The sequence below is a fragment of the Populus alba genome, chromosome 17, assembly GCF_005239225.2.
Source record: "Populus alba chromosome 17, ASM523922v2, whole genome shotgun sequence".
NCBI classification, from domain to species: domain Eukaryota; kingdom Viridiplantae; phylum Streptophyta; class Magnoliopsida; order Malpighiales; family Salicaceae; genus Populus; species Populus alba.
Window position 1 is genome coordinate 16,367,718 of NC_133300.1, and position 26,617 is coordinate 16,394,334.

The 26,617-nt window shown below is 33.0% G+C and overlaps 2 protein-coding genes across 3 annotated transcripts; one reads left to right on the forward strand and one right to left on the reverse strand.

Moving 5' to 3' along the window:
- Nucleotides 1-7,403: 7,403 nt before the first annotated feature.
- Nucleotides 7,404-14,473, forward strand: LOC118030131 (WPP domain-interacting tail-anchored protein 1). 2 transcript variants are annotated; one of them, XM_035034130.2, is made up of 5 exons: nt 7,404-7,537; nt 10,187-10,779; nt 11,176-12,383; nt 13,459-13,614; nt 14,102-14,473. In XM_035034130.2, the coding sequence occupies exons 2-5, from the start codon at nt 10,221-10,223 to the stop codon at nt 14,288-14,290; spliced, it is 2,112 nt and encodes a 703-aa protein (XP_034890021.1). In that variant the 5' UTR covers nt 7,404-7,537; nt 10,187-10,220; the 3' UTR covers nt 14,291-14,473. The 2 variants fall into 2 exon arrangements, with proteins under 2 accessions (XP_034890021.1, XP_034890020.1); XM_035034129.2 differs by having other exon boundaries at nt 7,415-7,646.
- A 1,106-nt stretch (nt 14,474-15,579) lies between these two features.
- Nucleotides 15,580-19,669, reverse strand: LOC118030129 (disease resistance protein RPM1). Its single transcript, XM_035034127.2, has 2 exons — nt 19,523-19,669; nt 15,580-18,659 (listed from the first exon to the last, which is right to left on the reverse strand). The coding sequence occupies exon 2, from the start codon at nt 18,583-18,585 to the stop codon at nt 15,859-15,861; it is 2,727 nt and encodes a 908-aa protein (XP_034890018.1). The 5' UTR covers nt 18,586-18,659; nt 19,523-19,669; the 3' UTR covers nt 15,580-15,858.
- Between the last annotated feature and the right edge of the window lie 6,948 nt (nt 19,670-26,617).

Sequence of the window (26,617 nt, forward strand, 5' to 3'; positions counted from 1 at the left end):
AAAAAAATGTTGTATCGTATGTATTTATGGTCTGTCTGTAAAATTGATGATATATAAGAAGAATAGAAAATTGATGATGGCTGTAAGGAAAGAGCAGCCTTTTTCTCATTGGATACTTGGATTTCTTTTATGGAATTCTAACTGTCGCTATGGTGATTGGTTATTGTAAAATTGTAATGATGATTTTGGAGAATTTTTTAAAGCAACTGTTAATGAAAATTAATGACAGCAAATAATGTTTATGTTCTGACATCATAGGAAAGAGCAGTATTATTATTTTTGTTAATGTTAAGTGGATAATTAGAAACGACATACATTACGCTGTGAGTTTATATTTTTTTAATAAAAAAAAATTCAAGTCAAGTAAATTTAGTTTTTAAAAAAATAAAAGTAATTAATAATTCAACTTATAACATATTAACAAATTCATTTTATTTTAATTAAATAATAATATTAACCTAATGACTTTTATAAAAAAAAAAAAAGATCAATACACCAGAAAAAAATAATAAGAGCATGAAATTAGATTAAAAAAAATGATAAAGAAATTGGATTGAGTCAACAAATATCAAAGAAAAAATTAATTATACAAAAGAATTTAAAATTAAAAAAAAATTAAAATAAAAAAAGTAAAAATTGAAATAAAAAAATCAATTAGAGAGCAACTAATTTTTTTCAATTAGAGGGTTAAATTGAAAACAAAAATAACTCAAACAAAACAAATAAAAGAATAAGAAAAAAATAACATAATATAGACTTGAATTAAAATGTAAGATTGAAAACCAATAAAACTTTTATAAAAGAGTTAAGAAAAAAAATAAGAAATCCAAAAAATAATAATCAAATAAACAAAGAAATATATGAAAAATTGAAGTTGAAGGAATTAATAAAAAAAGAAATAACACCTATACAAAAGAGCAAGTGATGAAAAAAAATAAAAGGAAGATAGACACAAAACTTTTGTTTGGAGGGTTAAATTGAAGAGAAAAATAATTTCAATAAAAAAAAAATTAAGGATCAAATTAAAAACAACAACACAAAATAAACTTGGATTGAATGGTGAAATTGAAAAAAAAAACTTTTATAAAATGATCAACTAAAAAAATTAAAAAGCATAATATATCATTACAAACTGGAATTGAAAGACTAAAATAAAAGGAAACAAAAATCTTATGAAAGAGTCAACAAACAAAAAGAAAAAATCAAAAGAAAAAAAACCAAATCACAAGTACCAAAACACAAAGAAGACTATTCAACAAATTTTTAAGAAGGAGAGAGAAAATAAAAAAAATTCACTAGCAATAAACCAACCATCAATTGATGACACATGTCGCACGTACTGAAAAAGAAAAAGAACGTGGTGGTGAATCTAGAGAATGGTTAGGTTTAACTATCAAAAGACGCTGCATGCGCCACCCTAAATGTGTGGGCACCTCTCACGTGCTGGTACTTGCAACTCACGCACTAATAGCTATTTGAAATTTAATATTATTTTATTTTTGTAAAATACAATAATTCCCTTAATAAAACAGAAAAACAACAAAATGACCGGCTTGAAAAGAAATAAATTTTCCTTAATAACATTATTGTAAAATATAAAAAAGTGATAATATCCCTAGACTAAAAGCATAAACTTTGTTGTCTCTAATAACATTTTAGTATTTTCATTGTTAGTACAAAAAAAATTATAATACCCTCCTTTAACAAGGTTATTTGTAATTTGGATGAGAGGTAAATTAACAATTTTACTTATATGGCTCACAGTGAAATGTTTCTGGTACTACAGTAAAAACACACATTGTTGAAGCCCCTCATCTTTTAGTATATTTGTTTAGTTTTTTTTATCTATTTATTTTTCTTAAAAATATTTAGATGTGAAATATATGAAATCTCAAATATTAACTAGTTGGCCATTAATATTACAAATAGACTATAAATTTTTATTTGAAAAACAAAAAAATACCTAATTTCTAATTAGATTTTTTTTTAATAATTTATTGACGAGATAGTTTTATTGGAAACTTGTTGTGGGTTGGCACCACAATTTAAGTTGCTTATTATATTTGGATTCTATTGTAATGGTAGGATATAGGTAGATTTGTATCATATTTATATCTTTGAGTTAATTCATTTTTTTTAAAAAATAACATATTTCTAAAATGTGAAATATCTATTTGTTATGTCACTTAACTAATATTAATTACCAATCTCTTGTAAGTGTTTTGAGGAAAAACTATTTATTAGACTACTATTATACCATTCACAAATTACACTGATAAATATAAAAATATATAGATAAAATTTAATGATTTTCATTAATATAATATATGATTTAGTCTATGTGCTTTTTTTCTTTACCTATATAATTTAATTGACAAAGTTATTTAACAACATCTATACACATACACTGGTGTGAAATCGAAATCATTGATAACGGGTAATTTTATTTGACCAAATCATATTCAACTTAAACTTATATAAATATAACAGAAAAGTATGATCGTAAGACCACGAATTAGAAAAGTCCAAAATCCAACGTGTTGCATGTGAAGGTCGAAATTTATTAATATGAAGACAAAACTATATAATAGAGGTTGGACCGTCTAGGGCAAGTCATGCCATTGAAAGGAACAAGAACATGGGAGACTTGCTGCCTCCACACTCGTACAGTTCCTTTACCATGAGCTGTCCCATCAACAAAATTTATCCAATTAGATTTTAAATTTATTTTTTAAAAATAATTGATTTTAGTTTTATAAAATTTAAAATTATTAAAAATTTATATAATCGTTAATTTCATAACCCATGAAATAAATCAAGGTATGCACAAACTAGTTCAGATACTCACGTTATATATATATTCAAGAGACTTTAATCATTATTATTAAAGTCATATTAAATAACATTTATGTTTAAATTGATTGATAAATCTTTGTGTCTACAAACAGTGTTTATATAAGAAATAAATTATATTAATTTATAAAAGAAATCATTAATTATAAAAGGTGTAGTTTAACCGATCATGTTTTATATTTGTTTTTTATAGGTTATCAGTTCAAGTCCCACAAACTTGAGGGTCACTTTAAACTTACATAGTCGTTAATTTTATGGCTCGTAAGATTAGTTGAGATATATACAAGTTAATCAGGATATTCATGTTAATAAAAAAAATTACATATTAGTCCTTATAAAACTACAACAGTTCTATTAACAGAAGAAACAAAACTATAAAAAGGCACCAAAACTTCTTTTCAACTATAAAAATATGATAACTCTACGACTTGAAATTGTAAATCCATAATCTGATTCATCATGGGTTCTTGAACAAAAACATATAATCAACACAAAAAAAATTCTCAAATATTTCGAACCACATACCAACACAAAATCATAAAATTTATATCTATGATTATCTAAACCACTGAAATCATTAAATTTAGTGACAAGATTTGGGATTATCGAAAAAAAAAAAACAAAATTTAGTTTTTTTTTATAATTTTAAATGCATATTCAAAACTCAACTTGGGTCGTAAAATATTATTATTGTAATTCTCTAGTCTTAATTGGATAGTCAATCGAGCATGCAAGCGGGGTTGAAAATACTAAGTGGCTATAAAAATAAATAAAAAAATATATGGTTTAGGAATTAAAATAAATTTAAAATTCACAACTAGAGTCAATCAATTAAATTTTATGTTCAATAAGGGGGGCGAAGGGAGGGGGCTCGGAGTATTTAAATTCCCCTAGAGGGACCAAATTCACTGTTTTTGCCTTCCTCGATCACACTGTCAAAAAATAAAAAAAAAATTATTTAATACGAAGAGCCATCTTTACCCATTGGCCCTAATTCTTCGTGGCCTTTCATGCCTTCTTAGCCACAGCTAGCACCGACCAGGGACATGTCTCATCATGGATGAGCCAAAATTCGTAAGGTCACCACTCGGGGTGCTGACAACGCACCTTGTCCTGAACGGCTACTCTTAATTTTACTTTTAATTAGAAATATGATAATCCTTTTAAATTTTTAATCCTCAAGGAAAATATAAAATGATATTTTATTATATAAAACCAAATAGTATAAAATCTCCTTGAATACTAAAAAAACTTGAGTATAAATTCAAGTCAAAGAAAAAGATTTCGGCTATATATTATTTTCGTGGCATGCACATAGCTTTTCCTTTCCTTTCCCTCCCCACTATGTTTTTCTTCCAAAAGCTCATCATTCATGCACATTTCTTTCATCTGAATAAAAATATTCAATTCATTTTTTCAAATTGTCCTTCATTATTAAAAAAAGGATTATAAATATAAAATACAAGGTTGTTTTATAGCCATAATAATGAATCTTTGTTGTTTTAAAATCAATTTACTCATCTAAGATAATATTTTTATTTATTTAATAATAAATCAACTAATTAAACTCATGTTTTTATAATTAATTCAATTCCTCGATCCAATGGAGAGTAGACTCCTACAAAGAAATCATTTGGGCTTAAAAAAAATCACTTGAATTTACTCATGACTTATTTATTTTATTATTTTATTTAAGAATCTTATTTCCGATACAAAATAAAATGATTGAACAATATTTTTATATTTTAAATTATTTTTTATTTAAAAATATATTAAAACAATATATATTTTAATTTTTTTAATATTAACACCTCAAAATAATATAACAATAAAAATAAAACCCGAGAAAACATGGTAATTGTGTCGCTATCGAATTAACAAGCATGCGAGCTGAAAAATATTAATCAAGAGGCATCCAACTCGGCAATAATACGCCTAATTATAGCAATAAATTTGGATACCATTTCCCAGCCCCATTAGTTAAATATTGTCTCTTGTCTCTTTCATTTTTTTTTTTAAACCATAGGCAGGCCTTGATCGCCGTGATCAATCATAGCGGATTAAAAAAAAACATGGAAGAGCACTAATTATTATTATTATTATATAATAAACATGAGGTTATGGATGAACCAGCTGTAATGATCTTCATGATTTTGATTTAGCGTCACAAATTGCAAGTTTATTGATTCATGGGAAAGATCTAAGAATAGTTTATTACAAAACAAAAGCTAAATCACAATTATGGAGGCTGTAGTTGTTGGAATGAAGGAAAAGAGCTCACGAAGACACGAACCGAAGCTTCCTCTCTTTCACCGGTCCGAGCCACGATAGAAATTATGCGGTGTGACGGTGAAGGCCCTGAAGGGTGGGGTCCATGCATTTTCGCTTGGACGCGGGGACACGTAAAAGAGAGTGAATTTTCGTCTAAGAAAATGATAACACGTGTCGCTATGCGGCAATGCTTGAATTTTTGTGTGCATGAAGTTTTCAAAATAGCTTTTTATTTAAAATATATTAAAGTATTTTTTTAAATTTTTTTACATCAATACTTTAAAATTATTAAAAAAAAATTAATCTAATATTAATTTAAATTAAAAACATTTTTAAAAAACAAAAACACTAGTATTTATCCAGTCACTTATAAACTTACATATTCTTTTGATATTTACTCTAAAATTAATATATATTTCATACCTATAACTATAATATTTCAGATCTAAATTTTCATTCATTGAGGTATATATATCAATGATATGGTCAAGAGATTTGTTATTTATATTATTATTTTGAATTCAAATTATAAATACGCGTGAGAAAATCTCTCATATACAATTTGAGCAAGGATGATGACTTAAAATTCAACTAAAAAAATTAGTTTTTAAACGTAAGAATTGTTCAAGTAGTACTCGAGCCATCCTTGGAAAACAAAGACTCCGAGTCTTTGAAAGAGCTCCAAAGTCTACAATTGTTTTTTCCCTAGAAAGGTTCTAGATAAACACTGGTGTGTAGAATATAGCACCCGAGTCCAACGTGGATGCTTTATCTAGCTATGTAAGTTTGAAACGTGCACACATAGCATTACTATTGACATCGAAACTACTTCCAGTCTCTTTTGCTATGCTAGTTATGGTGCCATGATGTCTGGTCAGAGTATGGATGCTCCTGCAGCCCTAACAGCCTGCCTAGATGCATCACCGTAATCTCGGTGGCGGATCTATGGCTGCATTGTGATTAGTTTTTTTAATGTATAATTTTTTTAAAGTATAAATCATGTTTTATAAAAGTCAAGAAAATAGATAATAGATAATAGAATAGAATAGATAATAGATTAAGATGGCATCACCATAATTTTTATTAAATGATAGTAGATAATAGAATGTCAAGAAAATGAGCAACTTTCTATCGTCGCCATAACTATTCTTTAGGTTAAGATGGTGTTGTGGTGTAGATTTTTTTTTTTTGAAAATATATAAAAATAATTTTAATATCAAGACATTAAACATATTGAAAAATATTAAATAAACATTAATTTAGTATTTGTTTCAAGGTAATTACATTTTTAAAATATATTCAAATACAATTATCAATTCAATACCAAACAATCATTAAAATAAATGGATTTTCTTATAAAAGCACCTTGATATGGATAACTTGCGTAAGATAAAAATAAAAAGGGAACTTAATTTTAGTGCATAGAAGTTAGTCGAGAGTAGTGTGTCTGTTTCAAAGATAGTTTTTGTGATTATAATTTGAAAAAAAAATAAGTTTTTTAAAAATATAGTTAGCTATATTTAGATACGTGTTTGGTAAAAATTATGATTGAGGTTTATATGTAACAAAAAACATGTATAAAATGTTTGGTAGTTGTGTGATTACGGTTGTTTTTCAAAGTGTTTTATATTTGAAAATACATTAAAATAATTTTTATTATTTTTAATATTAACGCATCAAAATGATTTGAAAACCAAAAAAAAATATTAATTAGAAGTAAAAAAAATTAATTTTTTTAAAAAATACTTTTAAAACGCAAAAATAAATAGAGTTTTATAGAACTCGGTTATAAAAACATGTAAAAACTGCTTATTAAAAACTATATTTCAAGCTTAATTTTTTAGTAAATTTTATAATAAAAAAAATATAACTTGATATATTATCAAATAATTTTTATATCGCAAACATAAAAACTGCTAGAAAAGAAACGCAACAAGTACTGCTGCACCGAAAACGTAAAAAAACAAAAAAAACGAAGGAGGAAAATATTGGGGTGTGGGGCACTGTTTTGGATCCGGGTTTACAACGGAGGAAGATCACTAAATATCTCATGGGCTTAAACATGGACCCAGAACCTTCTTAGTTAAATCTATACTGGGCCACATTTGGGCTTCGGCAATTGCAAGAGTGGGCTACTGAAGAAATGAAACCAGACGCCTAATCGAAATTGAAATCGAAGTCTTTCTCCAAGATTACTGAAAAAAGAAATATTAATTACAGTTAAAAAAGAAAGAGGGAAAAAAACACGTGTCACTCACTCGACTGGAGGGACAGGTGTAAAGAAGTCCTAAGCGCACGTTAACATGAGGCAGTGAAGTTCGCAGCTTCGTTTTTAACTTACCTGTCTGCCTTCAACCCCGATGTGTCTGCGAAGAAGACAGGCATAACCAGTAGCAACAGCCAACAACAAGAGGTAGTCTGTTGTTGTTTTCCTCTCTCATCAACACTACAACTATATTCTCTTCTTTACACAGTACTTACTATTTCCCTGTCGACACAACTCAGCTTCGTCTTTCTAAAGGGTACGTTCTTCAATTATTTTCGTCTTTTCTCTTCTTCTCTTGTTGAGAGTGACAGAAACTTATGTGGGCATGTCAGATTCTTTTTTGTTTTGTTCAGTTTTTCCTTTTGGTATACCCGTGGTGGGTTTTCTTTTTTATATACAGTTATGGAAAGATTGTTGTTGTGTATTAGAGTTGGAGATGGAGATAAGACTGATTTAATATTGTGGAAATGATTTTGTTTTGTTTTTTTGAATTTTCCAGATCAGAGGGTTTTTGTTTTGTTTTGCAGTGGAAGCAAGTGACCCTGATGTGGATTAGTTAATGATCATGAATTATTAATGAAGGGATGAATATCTTTATTTTTATGTTTTTATTATTATTCATTGAATCAATCATCAGTCGAAATTGGAACTTGAGGAAGCCTGTGTGAAACAATAACCAAGTCTAGAATTTGAAGGGCTGGCGCGATTATCTTGCTTGCTCTGATGAATGAGAGGTGGATGTAGCGAGAACTGGTTGTGAGTGGGAATTGGAATGAGGATGTTAATCTAGTTAGATTTAGATTTCATTGTGAACTAGCTCTGGTAATGCTGTAAGCATGGGTTTTATTATAGTAAGCGGGCCTTTGAGATATTTATTGCTGCTACATAAGTAAATTGCATCTAATTTTCTTATGAAGTGCTGGACTTGGTTATTTAATTTGGATTGTGACCCAGTCCTATTATCTTAATTGTTTAGAGGAGAACAATGACAATAGTCTTGCACTTGGAATTTTGCAGCACATCATTGAGAATATTGAGTTCACTACATGGTGAGGAATTATTGTTAGGATTTGAGGTATATGAAATTAGGGACTGGCTTATCCAATGATCAGGTTATTTTGAAGCTGAAATTGGACTGTGATTCATAGAAGTAAGCTTACTAATAGCACTGCTGCTCCTTAACAAGTAGGGCTTCTAAACAAGAAAATAACTGGAACGACACAATGGCTATTTAAAACAGCTCCCCCTAGCCAAGTCATCTCAGTAAATGATGATGGTATTTTTGGAGTTTTAATGCATGTTTGGAATATGTATGAATCATTTGAAGTTGTAGTACGATACCAGCTTTATATGTCATATTTTGATGAGGGGCAGTGCTGGTCTACCCAAGAAATTAACTAGAAATGATACTGAAACTATTGAACAGAGCCCCTAAGCGAAGTTGTGTAACGGTGATGGTATCTTTTATGTGATAGAGTTCTGAGGCATTTGGCATATGAATCGTAAGAAGTATATTTTTGAAGTTTATAGCACGTGTTGTCAACAAATTTTTATATCAATTTCTGATGTTGATTTGGGCTGGTAGCAAGTTGGTTTGGATCTCATTTAAGAATAGCACTAACACTTTTAAAGACTTGATTTTTGTTTTTTGGCAGTTGATCATGTTGTGCAGAACCCACACAAATCAAGCAACAACACAAAATAAAGGCACTCAAAGTTTAATGTGGTTATCTCTATAGACCACAACTGTTACTGAAAATTTTTGTTTCTACTGTTACCAGTACAGCAAATCTTCCTAAGAAATTAACCTCTCAAGACTACCTCACACTCACAAGCCCAAAGCCTCAATCACACCCAAGACTTTCACAACAAAATTATCTAAAAATTGCCAAGCAGCAAGACCACAACTTATACCAAAAATACTTCTTCTCAAATAGCAAATTCCTAAGCTATATTCTCTCACCTGCTTGGCTGCCACAAAACTGCTCCCCTTGCTCTATTCGGATGATACTCTTTTCTTAGCACAAAATACTTATTTTAAATTTACCAGAAGTCAGTGAAAACTGCTTCTCTTCCTCGTAAACTTTGTAATATAAGGCATCTATATATATATATATATATATATATATATATATATATATCAGAAGGGGTTTAATTGGGTATGGTAAGGTGCATTTAACTTACATGCATTTTATGGCAACTCAAGCCATAACGCTTCACGTTGTGTATCCAGCTTGACTTTGAGATTATGATTAGCCTTGTAAGATGTGATTCTGAAAACCTCTACTTAAGATTTCATGCCTTTGGACTTACTCACCAATTGTGCCTGAGCCTTGGTCAATTTACGTTGGAGCATTATGTTTATTGTTGTAGAGTAAGGTCAAGCAAATTGTTCATTGTTTATAGTTCAAGTAGAAGTAAAATAAGCAGCATTTGATATTTGTAATGCAATGCTGTTTTTCTCAGTGCCTGTTAGCTTGTGGCACGCTACTATTATTTAGCAACATTACTAGTGCCATTTGTAACTGTCCTGTTAGCTTATGACATGCTATTATTATATAGCAATAACATTAGCGCCATCTATAATTGTCGTGACTGGCACTGATTTTTTTTTTTGCTTTTCTTTTTTATTTATTATTTTAATGGGCATTGATCACCATTTGTGTGCGTATCCCAGTACCTGCTAGCTTATGAAATGCTATCGTTTAGCAATGCTCATTAATTCCACTGAAACTTGTATTTTGACTAGCATCAATTCCTTTCATTTTATTTACTATTTTAATGGTTGATACTCAGGTTTTGAGGCTGCCAGAAAGACAAGTTTGCGAACATGGATACTGATTCTGTACATGAAACTAAAGTTTCTCTTGAAGATGTTGGAACTTGTGATCTGGACATCGAGTCAATTAAAACTGACTTAGTTGTAGAGGCATCTTCTAATGGAGACAAGAGTAGAGAATTAGAAACTGCGGGTGGGATTCTGACAGGAGTTGAATTAGATTTGGCTTGTGTTGCAGAGAAGTTGGTTAACTTAAGCGTGCTTATGATGCATGTTGCAACCAAGGAAACTGATTTTGAAGCCTTTGCCTCATCTAATGATATATTGGCTGATTCAGTGGAGAAGGCTTTGGAATTTGATTTCTTGTCTGAGATTTTGGATGCTGAGACAATGGAACTGGATAAGTTAATGATGAACACAGAAAAATATATTTTTGAGATTGGAGAAATAATATCATCAAATGGACCAGGGGAAACTTTCATGGCACTGGAAGAAAAGTTGCGTGACTCTCAAGATTCATTGAAGCAGTCAAAAGATCAAGTCTCAGAGATTAGGGCACAATCTGCCAAGTTCCAGAGGACATTTTCATGTCTGCACAGGGAAGAAAATTGTAAGCTATAGATCCCAAAAATTTAATTTAATATAACTTAATTTTATTTACCCCTGCTTTGATGCTGGGCCGCCTTAGACTTCAGAAAACGAACCCAGGCTATTATGTTTGCTCTTGAATCATGCAGCCTGCTGGTTGTGTTTTTTTTTTTTTTTTTTTATGGGGTGGGGGGTGATGGATATGGATATATGTGCATTTATGCAGGTATTTTGGAACCATGCATGCAATATTTTCAGGGAATTCTTGTATTTGACAGGCTAATTCTGCTGCTTTGGAAACTGATGTTTAAATATTTGCCTTTTTATTTCACTGTTTTGAACTTTGGTGTCAAGGAAAGATCAATTACTTACTGGTTGTAATTTTTTGCTTCACATTCTTATGTGTGCATTTTAAAAGGGAGTGCTGACAAGGGCTCAAACTTCTTAGAAGACAACCAACTGTCAAGCATGAATTCAAAGATCAACATGCAAACTGCAGAACAACAAAGGCATTTCTTGAGGATGCTGGAGAAGTCTTTGGCAAGAGAGATGGACCTTGAAAAGAAGCTAACCGAATCAAGACAACTAGAAGAAGAGCTAAAAGATAGAGCACTCTCTATCCAGCAACAAGTATTCTTCATAGAGGAAGAAACAATGGATGTTTATGAAAAATGGTTTGAAACAGAAAATGCTGCCGAGGTTTTGATGGGGATATCAAAAGAACTACTGGGACGACTCCAAATATTCCAGTTAAATTTGAATGGTTCCGTGAAGAGAGAAGCTGAGTTAAGATCAAAGCTCGAAAATTCTATGGAGCAGTTGGAAGCTAAAGAAATTGCTTTGCAGAAGTTTGATAGCAGCAGTACAAAACTCAGTCTGCTTGTAGCAAAGACTGATACCTTAAAAGCCAGCTTGTCAGAAGCTGAAAATAATTTAGGCCTTGCTAATTCCGAGGCCTTAACTTTGAGGGAGAAAGTGACTTCACTTGAGAACCAGCTGATAGAATCTGAATTTCAGCTGTCTGCAAAGGTCTCTGCGGATGGAACTCAGGAACAGCATAATGCATATTTATGTTCTGAAATCAATGAAATGAAGAATGTAACTGATGCTGTGAAAGAAAAACTAGCTAAAGCAGAAAGTAGGGCAGACAATGCAGAAGCCAAGTTAAAGTTATTGGAAGAGACTAACATGAAACTTGATGAGGAGTTGGGCCATCTTAAAGACACTTCTGAGAAGGTTGATTCCTTGGAGAGACAGCTGGGGGAATCTGATTTTAGGCTCCAGCATGCGGTGGCATCTGCAGAAGCCAGTCAGGAGAAGCAAAATATGCTGTATGCTACAATTAGAGATATGGAAAATTTAATTGAGGGCTTGAAGTCAAAAGTTTCAAAAGCTGAAAGCCGAGCAGACAGTGTGGAGGATAAGTGCATCATATTATCTGAAACTAATTCAGATCTAAATGAAGAATTGAGCTTCTTGAGGGGTCGACTTGAGTGCTTGGAGGCATCTTTGAATCAAGCTGAAGAAAAAAAAATGGCGACTGCAAAAGATATCTGCATTCGATCTAAAGTGATAACAGATTTGGTGATGCAGCTTGCTATCGAAAGGGAACGCCTTCATAAACAGGTCCACACATTTCCTATCTCAACTTTCAGCTGATCACGATCTTGCCTGGATTTTTATATTTAGGTATCAAAGAAAATTAAAATTTTTAAACGCTATAGACCACCAATGAATTTTGTCATGTTGTATTTCTTGAATTTCATCAAATAATTCCTCTTAGTGTCCTGTCTATCTCTCTTCAACCCAACACGTGTAAATAAAGCTGTCATTTTGCACATGGATGCGCACACAGAGACTAGGCCTTAAAACCTGCATAGAAGCTATAATTTAGAAGAAGGTTAAAGTTTAGTCAGGTTTAATAGACAAGAAATTTAGGAAATGAACAATCCTAGGTCTAAAAACAGAAGATCAATCAAATGAAGCAAGAATTAGAACTGGCACCCCCCCAAAAAAAACAGTGAATAGTTGTTTTTGGCCTTTACAACTGGGGGAAGGGGAGAGAGAGGCCAGTAGTCCAACACGCTACCTCTTGCATGAGGCAGGAGGTTGACACCACTGGGTCATAGGCCTATTGGTAGAACAAAGGGTAATTAAACAACTGAAACCCCATTCTCCTAGAAGGAAAGTAAATTTTGACACTAACTCTACCGAAGCAAATAACTGTTTTCAGTCGAGAATGTTTGATGCAAAATTAGAAAAAAAATGCCTTGAACAAAAAGGCAGAAAGGAAGATGGATCACTCAGGTCAGTTCTTTTGACAGAGTTTGTTATTGTCTCTTCATTATTTACTACATTTCACTATTAAGAAGGGAGAGGATAGTGATCTGACTTTTGTCCTCCCATGCTATAAACAGCATTGGGAAGATACCTAGCATATTATTTTCTTTTTCCTTCTTCTTCTTCTTCTTTTTTCTTTTTCATTTTGATAAATCAGAAAATGTTTTGAAAGAAGCTCCAAAGGCAAGCATACTTATTTAACCGAGAATAGCTGGTCTTGTTTGCTTGAGATTTATTTTTAAAGTTCTCGACATTTGTCACTTTGCAGGAAATTTCATGAATTCCATGCTGTATGAGCTTGCAATTACAAGAAATTTCCTCTCAGGTTTTCTGTTTCTGATGTGTTGTATCGTACATGCAGATAGCATCACTAGCACAGCAGAACCAAACTCTGGTGATGAAGTTACAGCAGACAAGTAAAGATGCTGTAGACACCGAGTATCATAACAAAGGAAGTGGTGAAAAGTTTTTGTTTACTGAGCATGACGTCTCCAAATTCTCAGCTACTATTTCTGAGGTGGGTATTATATGTTACATTCTGAATAAGTTGGCTTTCACGTTAATCATTGAAAGCGCTGAAACCCTGATCTGTCTTCACCTGAATCTCAACTATCCTGTTTGTTTCAAGAGTCTTAAATACTGATTAAATCACTAATTTTTTAAAAAAAATGTTGAAAAGTTCCTTTTTGGGTCTGTTGTGTCTTCGTACAACATTGAAGTCCTTAATTTGAACATTTAGTCTAGAAACTTTTCAATCTCCTAGCCTTTGAGACTAATTTTATACACCTCTGACCTCTATTAAATGTAGCAGGCATCAATAGGAAGTAGCAAAAGGAAGCATGATCCTTGTGGTGTCTAAAATTTTGGGAAGACTTTACTTCTTCTTAATGGACACCCTTCCCAATTCTTTTCTGTTTCTGCATGTTCTGCAATTACTAGAACCTGTGTCATGGAGTAGGTGTTGTGTTCTAAATTCCTCTCTTCGTTTCCTTTTCTGTTTACAGCTGGACAAGGCCCAGAAAAATGAACCTGTTAGTGAAACTAAGGTGGCACCAGCAGATTCCACATCTGAACTTGAGACTGTGAGAAGAATAGATGCAGGACTCGGCTTTAAGCATGCTATCATGGCAATGCTTATATTACTCATTTCAGCAATAGTTTACTTTTTCCCACCACAAAAGCTACCGTTATGATGAGAGCTATATTCCTGTGCTAGAAGCCTAAAAGAGCAGCATTAGGCATACACTTTTCAGACAGTTCAACAATGACCTTGAAGAGCTTGTTTTTCTGTAACAAAACGAACCAGGAGGAAAATTTTGGAAACGATAAAGAGTTCTGTTACGTTCAATCTCATTTAAGATCGAATTTTTTAGTTCTTCTGAACGGTAATTAGGTGGTCATTTTCACTCCTGTGCGCAATACCAAGGTCCAATCTTGCTCTCTATATTTTGTTTTTAACCCAAGGGTAGGGCTAAATCATAAACAGTTCCTTTAGAGAAGAAAGCAAGCAATTCTACAAAAGAAAAATGGTCAGATTCATGACTTCACATTGAGCAACAGATGCAGTTCCAAGCGAGTATTGATGATGGGATGGTCCATCATAAATCTGGCAAACAAGCAGGCATGGAAAACTGCAACTGAACAAGAAAGTGGAAGGAGGGTTCCATTTTCACCCTATTAGAGAATGAAGGGCATCAACCACCGTGGTCCATGTCTAGGCAGAACATATAGGGCTTCTGAATTAAGGGGCGACCTACATAAGGCAATCTCTCAGGAACCAGTGAAACAATAAAAGAATTGCAGAGGCATAATTTCAAGATCTTTGTCCTCAAATTTATGGGTAGCCACAATAACACATCACTGAAAGGACAGAAGAATGCAACGTACAATCTTGAAGGTCTTCCGAAACATAATTTTTCTGGAGCTATTTGATAGCCAGTGTTCCAACCTCTTTTTTTTTTGTAATAATTCAACTGCTGCTGTTTCCACCTTCCAGGACTTCCCAAGAGTATGCCACAATTGGAAAAAGGGTAGGGTCTCCAGTAATCTGTGATTGGGTGTAGGCTCTCTATTTTTCCGTACAAAAAAGCTATGTTGCGTAGATTTTTCTTGTTGAATCCTGGAGACTTCTCCCAACACTTACTTTGGTTCCGTAACATGCTCACAAGGGTTTTGATCCATTTTGATTGGTTTCAGTTTCGTAGAGAGAAGGGGGAGGGAGAGATTGATGATTGCCTCAGTAGTTCGATCCATTTTGATTTAATTTCAAGCGGACCATCTATATTTAACACAAAAAAATATATTTTTTGTGGCCTCCTTAAAATTCCAATCTTGTATGAGAATGTCGAGAATATACCCAATTGTCAACTAACATTTTCTGAGGGATTCTTAAATTTGACAATATCTAATATCATAACCAGTTCATGCGTTGATTAGTCATCCAAAAACAATAACCTGCAACAAGCCACCTCAGAACCAAGAATTTTGAATCAAGTAAAAGAGTAGAATTTTATTAGATTACAGTAGTGTAATTAAAAGTTAATGTAGCACAGGACAAAGATGTTCACTATATGGTGACCATGAAATCAAAAGGCAGAAGGTTACAAGGCCAGTAAATCCATAAACTGTCATTCTTCTTTTGCAAGTGTCCACAATAAATGATAACAGAGTTTCTGCTGAGTAGTTTCCTGGCCCCAAGCAATTCGTAAAAATAGCTTGCAGTTACCCATTTCATCCCACCAATAGCTCAGTTGATTATTTGTTAGGTAAGATTCTGTTGACGAGTTTGAGAAGCTACTTGTTCAACAACTGAAAAGTTTAAGCCTGAACAACGAGAGATCACTTTTGCCTCTTCTGCAAATTCTGGATACATGTTGGTTATCTGCAGTGTTTCAAGATCCTTGAGACTTTCAAGGCCTCTTGGAGGCAATTTTAGTTTACGACACCAACCAATGGTTAAAATCTGAAGTTTTTCCATTGATCCTTCCTCTATCTTTGTCCATTCAGTTAATTCTTCAAAGTGAAAAATTGATAGTCTCTTGAGCTTCGGAAATCCAGCAATATTATCACAACCTATCTGCTTCCCTTTGAAAGCCTTGGACAATGAAAGGACAGCAAGATTGGGCAAATGCTGGAGGCTTGAGATGGGGTCTTGATTCAACATACAGTCCCATAGATGCAAATACTTGAGGGAGCTTAGCCTGCTTATCCACCTCAGCAAATCTCTAATCCAACCTCCAACACGTAACTTTTCCAAATTCTCAAGAGGATTTGATATCTGTATTTGAACTTCCTTCCTCCAAGCGCATTTTATGGTCAGGGAACTGAGGTCTTTCATCTGATTGATGGATTCTGACAGACACAGAGAATTTTTTCCACCTTCTACCTCTCCCACTGACAGCTTCAGAAGTTTAGGAAGGTGGTTTAGTCCTACAGCAACATTTTGTGTAAGTTTCACACCTGCTAGTGTCTGGAGGTCTTTAAGAAACATGATTTCGGCATCCAACTTCACTACCCTGTTGCCATATGAATCTGCAAGAAGAAGGTGCTTCAACATCTTGAGGCTATCAAAGCCACTAGGCAAAGCCCTTACCGGTGTGTTTCTAACATCAAGTGTCTGTAGTTCACACAGATTTTGAAGGGATGGTGGAAGCTCATGTAGCCTCGTGTTCCTCAGGTCTAGATAGCGCAACTCAACAAGATCGCCAATTTCATCAGGCAAGGTGTCAATAGGAACATTTTGCAAATCCAGCACATGCAGGAGTTTAACTTTCGATACCAAGTTCAACAAGATAGCCGTCTGGTTTGGCCCCCCCCAAAAGAAATGCAAAGAACGGATCTCTCTAGGGAGGGAATTAGGTGTTCTATTTTCAATTTCTCCATGTATGGCAACAAAACGTGATGCCTTTAATGGCCAAGCCTGCTGGGTGCTCTCATACACAGAAAATATCTGGTCCTTTTGTGACATGTCACAGATAAAATCATGCACTGGCTGCAGGAGTGTACAAGATTCCACCTCCCCATTTACACCTACACGTGCCACTTGAAGCAAATTCCTTTGGATAAGCTCTTCTAAGAGGTATTTGGCAGATTCCTCTTCTGTTATCCCAAAGAGCTGTCTTCCTGTAAAGCCCTCTGCCACCCATAACCGAATCAGCCTCTTACATTGGATGTCACAATGGCGGGGAAACATTCCACAATAAAGGAAGCAGCATTTCAGCATTGCTGGCAGGCTAAAGTAACATACTGTGATGACTTTCTTGATCAAATTGGACTGAGGCATACACTGATTAGCTTCCTCCAGCATATGAAGGACCTCATTCCAATTCCCAACTTCTTCTAGGTTGATTGTTGAAAGCAAGCTCCCCATAGTGGCAATTGATAAGGGGATGCCTTCACAAATATGCAAAATCTTCTTTTCAACCAATTTCACTGAAGAAGGCCAAGGCACCTCACCAAGGTCATATTGCTGCACGAGTGCTCGTCCGCGAAGAAGCCCCAGACCATCTTCTGCCAGTAGTGGATCAAGATGGAGAACATGCCTGCATATAACCGCAGGAATTGCTGAATTACAGGTTGTCACCACCACCTTCCCTCTGCATCTAGCGGGTAGTGCACGCTTAATATCTTCAAAGGTATCTAAGGTATCTAAGCCATCTAAGACTAGCAAGAAGTTCTTACCACCTAAGTAGTCACAGATCATGTTTGCTAAATCCTTGTCACCTTTTTTATCCAAATTACTCACCAGCTTCATTACTGAATGGCCTCTGGAAAAATCTGTAGCCATGTTTCTTAAAATTCCAGTGATTGAACGCCCACAAACAGAAATCCAGGCAGAACAGTCAAAATGCCTCTGCACACTCTCATACACTCTTAGGACAAGTGTTGTTTTGCCAACACCTTCATTTCCAGTTACAGCAACAAGATATGGCCTATCAGCCTCGACCACATGAACAAGCAATTCCTTGAGCATCATAAATTCTTTGCTCCTTCCAATCATATTGGTCAATGGAAGCTTATGAGAGGACTTTGAATGTTGTATCAGGTTTTCATGTTTGGCTTTAGTGATGTCTCCTAACAAGCTCAGTTGCTTCCTTGTGGCTTCTAGTTCTTTAATCCTATCTGAGACATGCACCAGCAATGACTTGTAACTAGTCTGAGGTTTATTTGATGTGGTCCCATAGTTAAAAAATTCACTCACAAAATCAACAAGTGAGGACAGAGACCCATATGACTCCTTTCTTCCAATGGAATCCTTGTCAATGACATCTTCAATCTCATACACCAGGTTTATCACATCTGTCACCCATTTCACAATTGTGTTGTCAGCCACCATCATCTTTCTCCAATCTGCATTTTTCAGAAATGGCCTGAGTTTTTCAAACTCAATCTTGATGCTATTTAATTCTGCCGCACTTCGTCTGTCAGTTTCAAATAAAATTCGATCCTTCAATTTTCTAACGAGGTACTCCACCGCTACCTCAGCCATGTTTCACATGTATGCAATGTCCTTTTATGTTATAACATTTTTCGAGAATCACCTCTGTACACAATGTCACCATTCTGCCACCAGTTTGAAAGGAAAAATGTCACAAATACAACAGAAAGAAAAAGTCTCCTCATCTAATCTTTCTGTCAAATCAAATAACAATATACAAAAAGATATGCTCATAAAAATTATAATAATCTTCCAACGCAATTGAAAAGTAAAAGATGAAAAAAAATGAATAAAGGCGCTTGCATTTATTTCACAATCTACATCGATTTTTAACAGCCTCGTAATCCAGAGAACTCAAGCTCATTTTTTGGCATCATGGAATTCAGCTGGAAACTGAATCAAAATAAACTACAAAAGCACTTATTAGAACAAAAAATGATGGCTGAACTAGGTTTTTTAACTAGCACTTCCAAGAGGAACTGCCAGAAATAAAAGGGATACGAAGTTCAAAAATCAAAATTTCTCTCCGCCTCAACTAAGTAAAAGACATCATTTTTCAAGTCTAATTCTCAAGTCTGCCAAGAATCCAATGTCCTTATCTCAAACAATCACCAATCTTGAAAGCAACCCATTAAAAAGATTTTTTTTAAATGCTCTAGTGATATCTACAGTGTGTTTTGGAACCGCATTTAGCAAGTTCTGAAGAAAAAAAAAAAGCAAACTCCATTTATGCAAACTCATTAAAAAAGAAAACGCACCCATGATTGTTTAGCAGGTTTACATCAGCCAATGTAAAGTAATGAAACTGAAAGAATATAATGAAAAAAACGAATCCCAAAATGTAAAAATCAAGATCTTGAGGGATACTCAAGATTCCAGGCACAGCCATTAAGGTAGTATAAGACCCCTAACAAAAACTAATTAAAAAAAAAAAACACAGTGAATGCTGAGAATGCCAAATATGAGAGATAAGAAAGAGAAGAGAAACCATAGGGTTTATTGAGATCCAAAGATGGCGAGAATGGAGAGAATTTGAAGCCTCCTTCCTCCTCCGTCATGCCTTCAAAATGTTAGGTTCTCTCTTTTTTTTTCTTTTTTGTCAGAGGTGAATGAAAAAGTAATTTACTTGTAAGAATATTAACTACCTTTTTTAATTGAAAATGTAATCACTGTTTTAAGATTTACCAATATTCATTTTATAGGTTTTTTTTTTCTTCAAATTAAAAAAAAGGTAATTACTGCTGTAAAATTGACATTGAAATGTTGATAAAATTCCATCCACACCTGAAAATTAAGTAAAGAATGCCTGAACGGGAAAAAAATTAAATTAAAATTAAAATTTTAAATTTTAAATATAATACATATATATGTCAGTCAAATCTGTGGTGGCAGTTAAAGGCCTGTCCACGAAGCTGAATTTTATCCTAGCTTTAAAAATGTTGATTGATAATGATTTTTTTATAGGTTTATTTGATTATTTATATATATAAAAGACATTTTTTAAAAGATTTTAAATAAATATTATAATCAATTATTTTTATTTTATGAAATAACAATGAACATAATATATAAAAAACTTTGTTTATTATTTTATTTTTATTGTATTTTATCTCAAAAAAATTACCAAATAAAAATAATATTTCGTTTCAGCTAATGCTATTTATAAACTTTGTATGTTTATATTTATATAGGCATGAAAACCAATAAAATTAAAATAATGGATCTATTATGAAGATAAAAACTAAGTTCATAGCTTTGATTTAATTTGATATGAGCTATTAGCCTCTTAGTGCATATAAAAGTCATTCTATGTTTGTAGTAAGTTTTTATATTATTATCTTGTATGTAGTAAAATTTGTATTATTTATGCTTTTCTTTGTATAAAACTAAATCATGAGGTGTTTTTATGTTTATAATTATGTATGGTAGATTAGAAAAATAAATTTATTTTTTGTTATATTAGGTTCGCCCCCCTCAAAAAATTATTCTAGCTCCATCCCTGCAAATCTGTGACTCGAGTTATCATGAAACCATAAACAGCTTATGTAAAAAATTAAAATAATCAAAAAGTTCGATTCTTAATCAACATAAACTAATGTTGAAGGAAAAAATTGAAAAAATATATTAAATAAAAAAAAAGACAAGAAAAAACTATCGGAATTAATTTGGGTTAATCTGTCAAACCCACAACTCGAATCATAAAATCAGGATAACCTCATTAAAAAATATATGAAACTCAATCCTTAACCAATTTAATGTTAAAGAAGAAGATAAAAAAAATCAATTAAAAAAAAATATTCAAGTCAAACCTGATTAACCTTATTAAACTCGTGATCTAGATCATATTTTTATTAAAAAAAATAATAAAAAAATTTATAAAGTTCTAACATTAAATATTGAAATCAAGGGGAAAAAAAAATCATAAAATGAAGATAATTTATAAAATAAATATAAAATAAAATCTTCTAGTAATTAATTAATGGAGACTCCTGCCATATCACAAATTTTATTATTAAGGCATACAAATTGAGCATCACAATTATGAAGACCAATGAATGGAACATAAAAGGGCTGAGTGCAAAATAATTGTTAATATCGACGGTGCAAAAGGCTGCAGAGAGATTTCTTATGATAGTGAATAATTCTTAAAGAGATTTGTTAATATTAACACCATCACAGATGCATTTAGCCCATCTCTCGAAAATGCTGTTCTTGCTGCTGCTGTCGCCGCTGCCTCGACTTTCATCATCTCAAATTTTGGAGATTGATTTTTAAAATCCAGAATATTTATATAATAATATATTAATCAAGATTAGGCAGATGATTTTCTTCTCGTAAGTTCAAGAAACACTAAATTAACAATAAAGCCTTGAGTATTTGCAAAAACAACCCCAATTAAAGAGATATCCCCCATGTTTAGCTTAATGCTCCATGCCTTCTTATGAATCAACAGAAGGGGAAAAATAAATGGTAAATCTGATCTGGTAAGCATTGCAGAAAAGCAAAAAAACAGAAAACATATGGCAACTTCATTTCATGTTGTTTTGATTTTCAAATCTTTATTGTTCATCCTTCCATTTCTGTTTGTAAATGCAGGTTTATTGGATATTTTATCTGGGGACACGCCCAAGGGCATCAAGATTCAGGCTAAGTAGTAATGATCCAATTTTTTAATGAACATGGAAAAATAAGGAAAAATTTAATAATTTCCTAAAAACTATTTTCTAAAAATTAAATATAACCTATAAAGCATTACTTTTCCATTGATTGAAATTGAATTAACAGTCCTTTAACTTTTGTATTATTTGATTCCAATCATAAAAAACTAAGGAAAATGGTTTATAAAAAAAGGAAACAAACAAGGTAGGATATATAATTTGTTTTATATTTTAAAAAGTGTTTTTAAATAAATTAATTTTTTTATATTTTTTTTTTTGAAAGAAATTAATATTATTTTTATATTTTTTAGATTATATTTTGAATGTGCTGATATTAAAAAATAATTTTTTAAAAATTTAAAATATTTTATTTTAGACAGAAAAACTTTTAAAAACTCTTCATATCATCCTTAAATATACATTGCAGTTAATGTATGTATGGACCCACTTCTTTTTTTCCCCATTTGTGTTTTGCCAAGCAACCATGAGTTTGTGGGTTACATCACCATCAAAACACAGGACCAAACACGAAAGAAAAACAAAAAAACTCGTCATCTTCACTAATGGAAGAAGCCTCAAAGGCAATCATGGTGTCCACAAGGGCAATCAAACAGAGCACTCATAATCCCCTCTTGAAAAACTGCATGATGATCGCATATGGGGAGTTTATATAGTTATGGCCCTTGGGATTGGCTTTGGTTCAGTGTTTCTTCAAACACCTTGAGGACTTTCTGATTCAGATGGTGTTTTTCTTAGAGGGTGGAGGGAATAGGAATTATTACTTCAATCATTTTGGGTGGAAAATGATGGCGAAGGAGATGCTGCAGTACTAGGGCACACCCTTTTGTTTTTTGCACATCAAGTTACTCACGGTTAAATCCTTTGGCTATTTTTTTTTTACAGCTTGTTATCGGCAGCCACCCACCCACCTTGCCTTGTCCAAATCATTGCTGAGGTTAGGGTTCTTATATTTTTTACCTTGGTCAATTTCGTCTGTTATGAGCTTTATAATCCCTTTTACTGTTTGCTGTCGTATAATTACTCGAAGAAAACAACTGATCTCTTCCCCTTTTTAAAAAACCATTTGTGATCGTTTATTAGATGGAAAGGTTAATTATGGGGTGAAGAAAATGTATGTTAAGAAGATATAGTCATGATCTAATTATAAACCTATACTCATGAAATAATGGTAGGACATTAGAAAATTTTTTTATACATCTAAAGTGATTGGAAGATAAATATCATTAAATTAATATTTTATGTTAAAAAATTATAAAAATAAACAATCAAAGCCTTATGACCCAACAATATCTTAGACCTTTATCTCTTCATGCTTGGTGCATTGCCTAAATCCCGGAAAGTAAAAGTGACGAAAAGTCTAGTAACGGAAAATACTAGAGTCATATGCACTTAGGCTTGGCTTGAAAATGCCAAGCCCAATGGGAGTGAACCTGATAATTTGCTAAATCAATTTTGTTTATTTATTAGTTCTATCATTTTATTTGTAACTGAACACAAAAATGCGATTTCAGATTATTTATTACTTATTCACTTTTTCCTGTAATATTTACTTAAGCTCTACATGTGGCTAAACCTAAAACTGACAGCTTACCAGATTTATATCTGTTTGAGCTTAAAATGTAACTGAAGGATATTGAGTCTGGTAACTTGTCAAATTTATATATGTTTGGGCTCAGCACATAATTAAACTTAAAGAAATTAAGTGTGGTAACTTATCGAATTTATGTCCGCTTGAGTTTGGCTCGTAGCTACAACCAAGAGCATTTGGCCTTGAAGTATGCAAAATTCATATCATTTGGATCTAACATTCTGCCAAGCGTAGAGATGTTAAGCATATACGCAAGCTCCACCCACTTATCATTGAATTATCACCCTTCATTTTATTCTTTTTTTTTTTCAAAAAAAAAACTTAGCCTAAAAATTAATTTTTAAAAATATGTGATGCATCACATTTTGATACTTGTCTTTTGGGCATGTTTTTCAACTTTCTATTCAGAATGTCCGGTGTGGAAGGCTGCATTTCGTATTATTGGCCAATGAAGTTTTATTCAAGATTTTAATTAGCTAGCCTCTCCTCCTTTGAATGTTCTCTACGTTATTTTTTGCTGATAATTCCTTCTTTCATTGTTTGATTAAATCAGATATCTTACAACAGAACATATGCTTCTGTCAGGATTTGACATTGGTTGCCCTTCTTATCGGAAAGGCTCATAATTCATTGAATCTCCAAACAAAATCTTCTTCATCTTATGGACTTTTCCACATAGATGAAAGATTTCTGAAAGTGGCTGGCACTTGAACATTATGAAAAAGGAGTATTGAATACATATAAAAACCTACTGCTTGATAACGAGCATGCATGTATTAGGAAAGTGATCATTCCATTTCCATTTCAAGTTTTTCAACACAGGTAATACGAACTGCTACCTGTTGCTAAGCTATTAGAAAGACATGCGGCATTGTCTGAGAATCTTAGCAGTAGAGAAGATGCAGAGCATTTATCTGATATCTACTCAGAATGAATTGGCAGATTAACAGTCCTTTCTTTAATTTATTTGTATTATTTGATTTCTATCCATCTTTAAAAATTGCAGGATTCTGTATTTCTTTAATGTACGAACATGGAAGGAAAGGAAGGATGCCCTGCTAAATATTAATGTTGAGGCCTGTTTCCTCTACTGATGACAAACAATAGCGATTGATATCTATTGTATGGAAATTTGTTTCCAAGTTGGGTCACTGCTGGATCAAAGATTTGCAGTTAATGTATCCAGCCACTTCTTCTGTCCCCATTTGTGTTTTTCCTAGCAACCATGAGTTTGAAGGTTACATCACCATCAAAACACAAAACCAAACACAAAAGAAAAACAAACAAACTTGTCATTTTCACTAATGGAAGAAGCCTTAAGGCTCTCATGGTGTCCACAAGGGCAATCAAACAAAGCACTCATAATTCCCTCTTGAAAAACTGCAAGTTGATCACATATATATGGGGAGAGTTTATGTAGCTATGGCCCATGGGATTGGCCTTGGTTCAATGTTTCTACAAACACCTTGCCTTTCTGATCCAGATGGTATTTTTTTTTTTAATGGCAGCAGGGACTAAGAACTATTACTTCAATCATTTTGGGGTGGAAAATGATGCTGCAGCGGGGCACACCCTTCTGTTTTCTGCACATCAAGTTACTCACTGCTAATTTTTTTAACAGCTAGTTATCAGCAGCCACCCACTTTGCCCTGTCCAAACCATTCTTGAGGTTATGATGATATGGTCATGACCTAATTATAATCCTACACTCATGGGCCCTGCAAACTGCAATAATTTTCTGAAAGATCTCAGATGAGTAAGAATTATAAGATACATAGTTTATTTAAACCGCTTAATAACCCTCTTGAACCAAGTAAAATCCCTTCTGAAACTGTTGATTAGAGCTTTATCCCTGTAAAATAGTGTGCGAAGGCGATTCCTTTAGTGCATGTTACTTCAATCATTGCTAAAGTGTTACAATATGATTGAACAAATTTGTTCTTCCAATCCCCAGGAACCAAAACCCTTTTATAGGCCAATTAGCAAGTCTTGGATGGCCAACTCAAAATAATTTCTTTCGAGTGTAGACAAAATAAATGATTTTAACCATTAGGAAAGTGGGGATATGTCATGGAAACGGATCTCCACTCCAACCAATTGCTACTCTCCATAGAAATCGATTAGACCTATTCTAGTTCTACCCAAAAATTTCCTGTATATGATGACCTGATCAACTTTGTCCCTGGATGATTTAGATGGCTTGATAGGAAACTTTGGTCAAAGAACTTTGGAGTGAAGATATGTGATGATTTGATAGCAAGCGAGAATAAAGATTAGCGGAAAGATTGTGTATTGGAGCAAATAACAGAAGAAACAAAAAACACACAGGACACTGAAACATGGACAAGCAACAAGTTGTAGAGCAATGTCTCAGCTGAAAGGGTACATATCACAAGCAAACCGATCAACAAGGATTTATGCATTCATGATTGTTATCTGATAATTTTAAGAAAATCCCATCACATAAATGATAGAATAAGGAATATATATTTGATGGGCTGCGCATGATCACTTGGGGAACTTGATGGAATCAGTGCTAGCTTCACCATGGTGAACAGCAGGCAAGCGTCCAAGAATTCTTATGATCTTTTTTCCAAATAGATTAAGGTGTTGTTTGGTTATCAGAAGTTAAGAATTCCGAAAATAGAATGATCTCTCATGAATTAATCAGTGCAACTCATCGTCATAGTTCTAAAAAATAGAATGATCAAGCGATTCTTCTCTTTTCTTGGTATATAAACAGATCAAAGTCGAATATGTTCCAGTTTAGAAATGTTTAGGTGCATGCTGTGGTGATTACTGAATATTGGATCCCACCAAAAGTATACGATTCTTCTAAGCAGGATGAGAATGGTATTTGATTCTAATTTGATTATATCAACAGCTAAAATGGTGTGAGGCCACTGCAGAAACAATGGAGAACCTTACAGCAGGAACGAAAACGAGAGATACCAAATCATGTGAAATATGCGATGCAGTCGAGCCACGTTAAAACCTAATAAAGTGTACATATCAAAAAAGATGAACACTTCTTAAATATGGATGATCTAAGACAGTCGACTTTACAACAGCAACAGCAAATATGGTATAAACTATTGATGATGAAACTCTTTTCACCCTTTTAAGTAGAAAAAGTATCGATCATAACTATATATTAATGCCCATTTAGAAATACATAAAAAAACAAAACATCTTTATTATCCACACTTGTTAGTGGATCAAGACCTTAATCATACAAGTGCGTAAGCAGCAATAAGTGAATCTGTGTGCGAGTTAGTCTTACTAAAAAATGCAGCAGCATTTAATTACACATTAA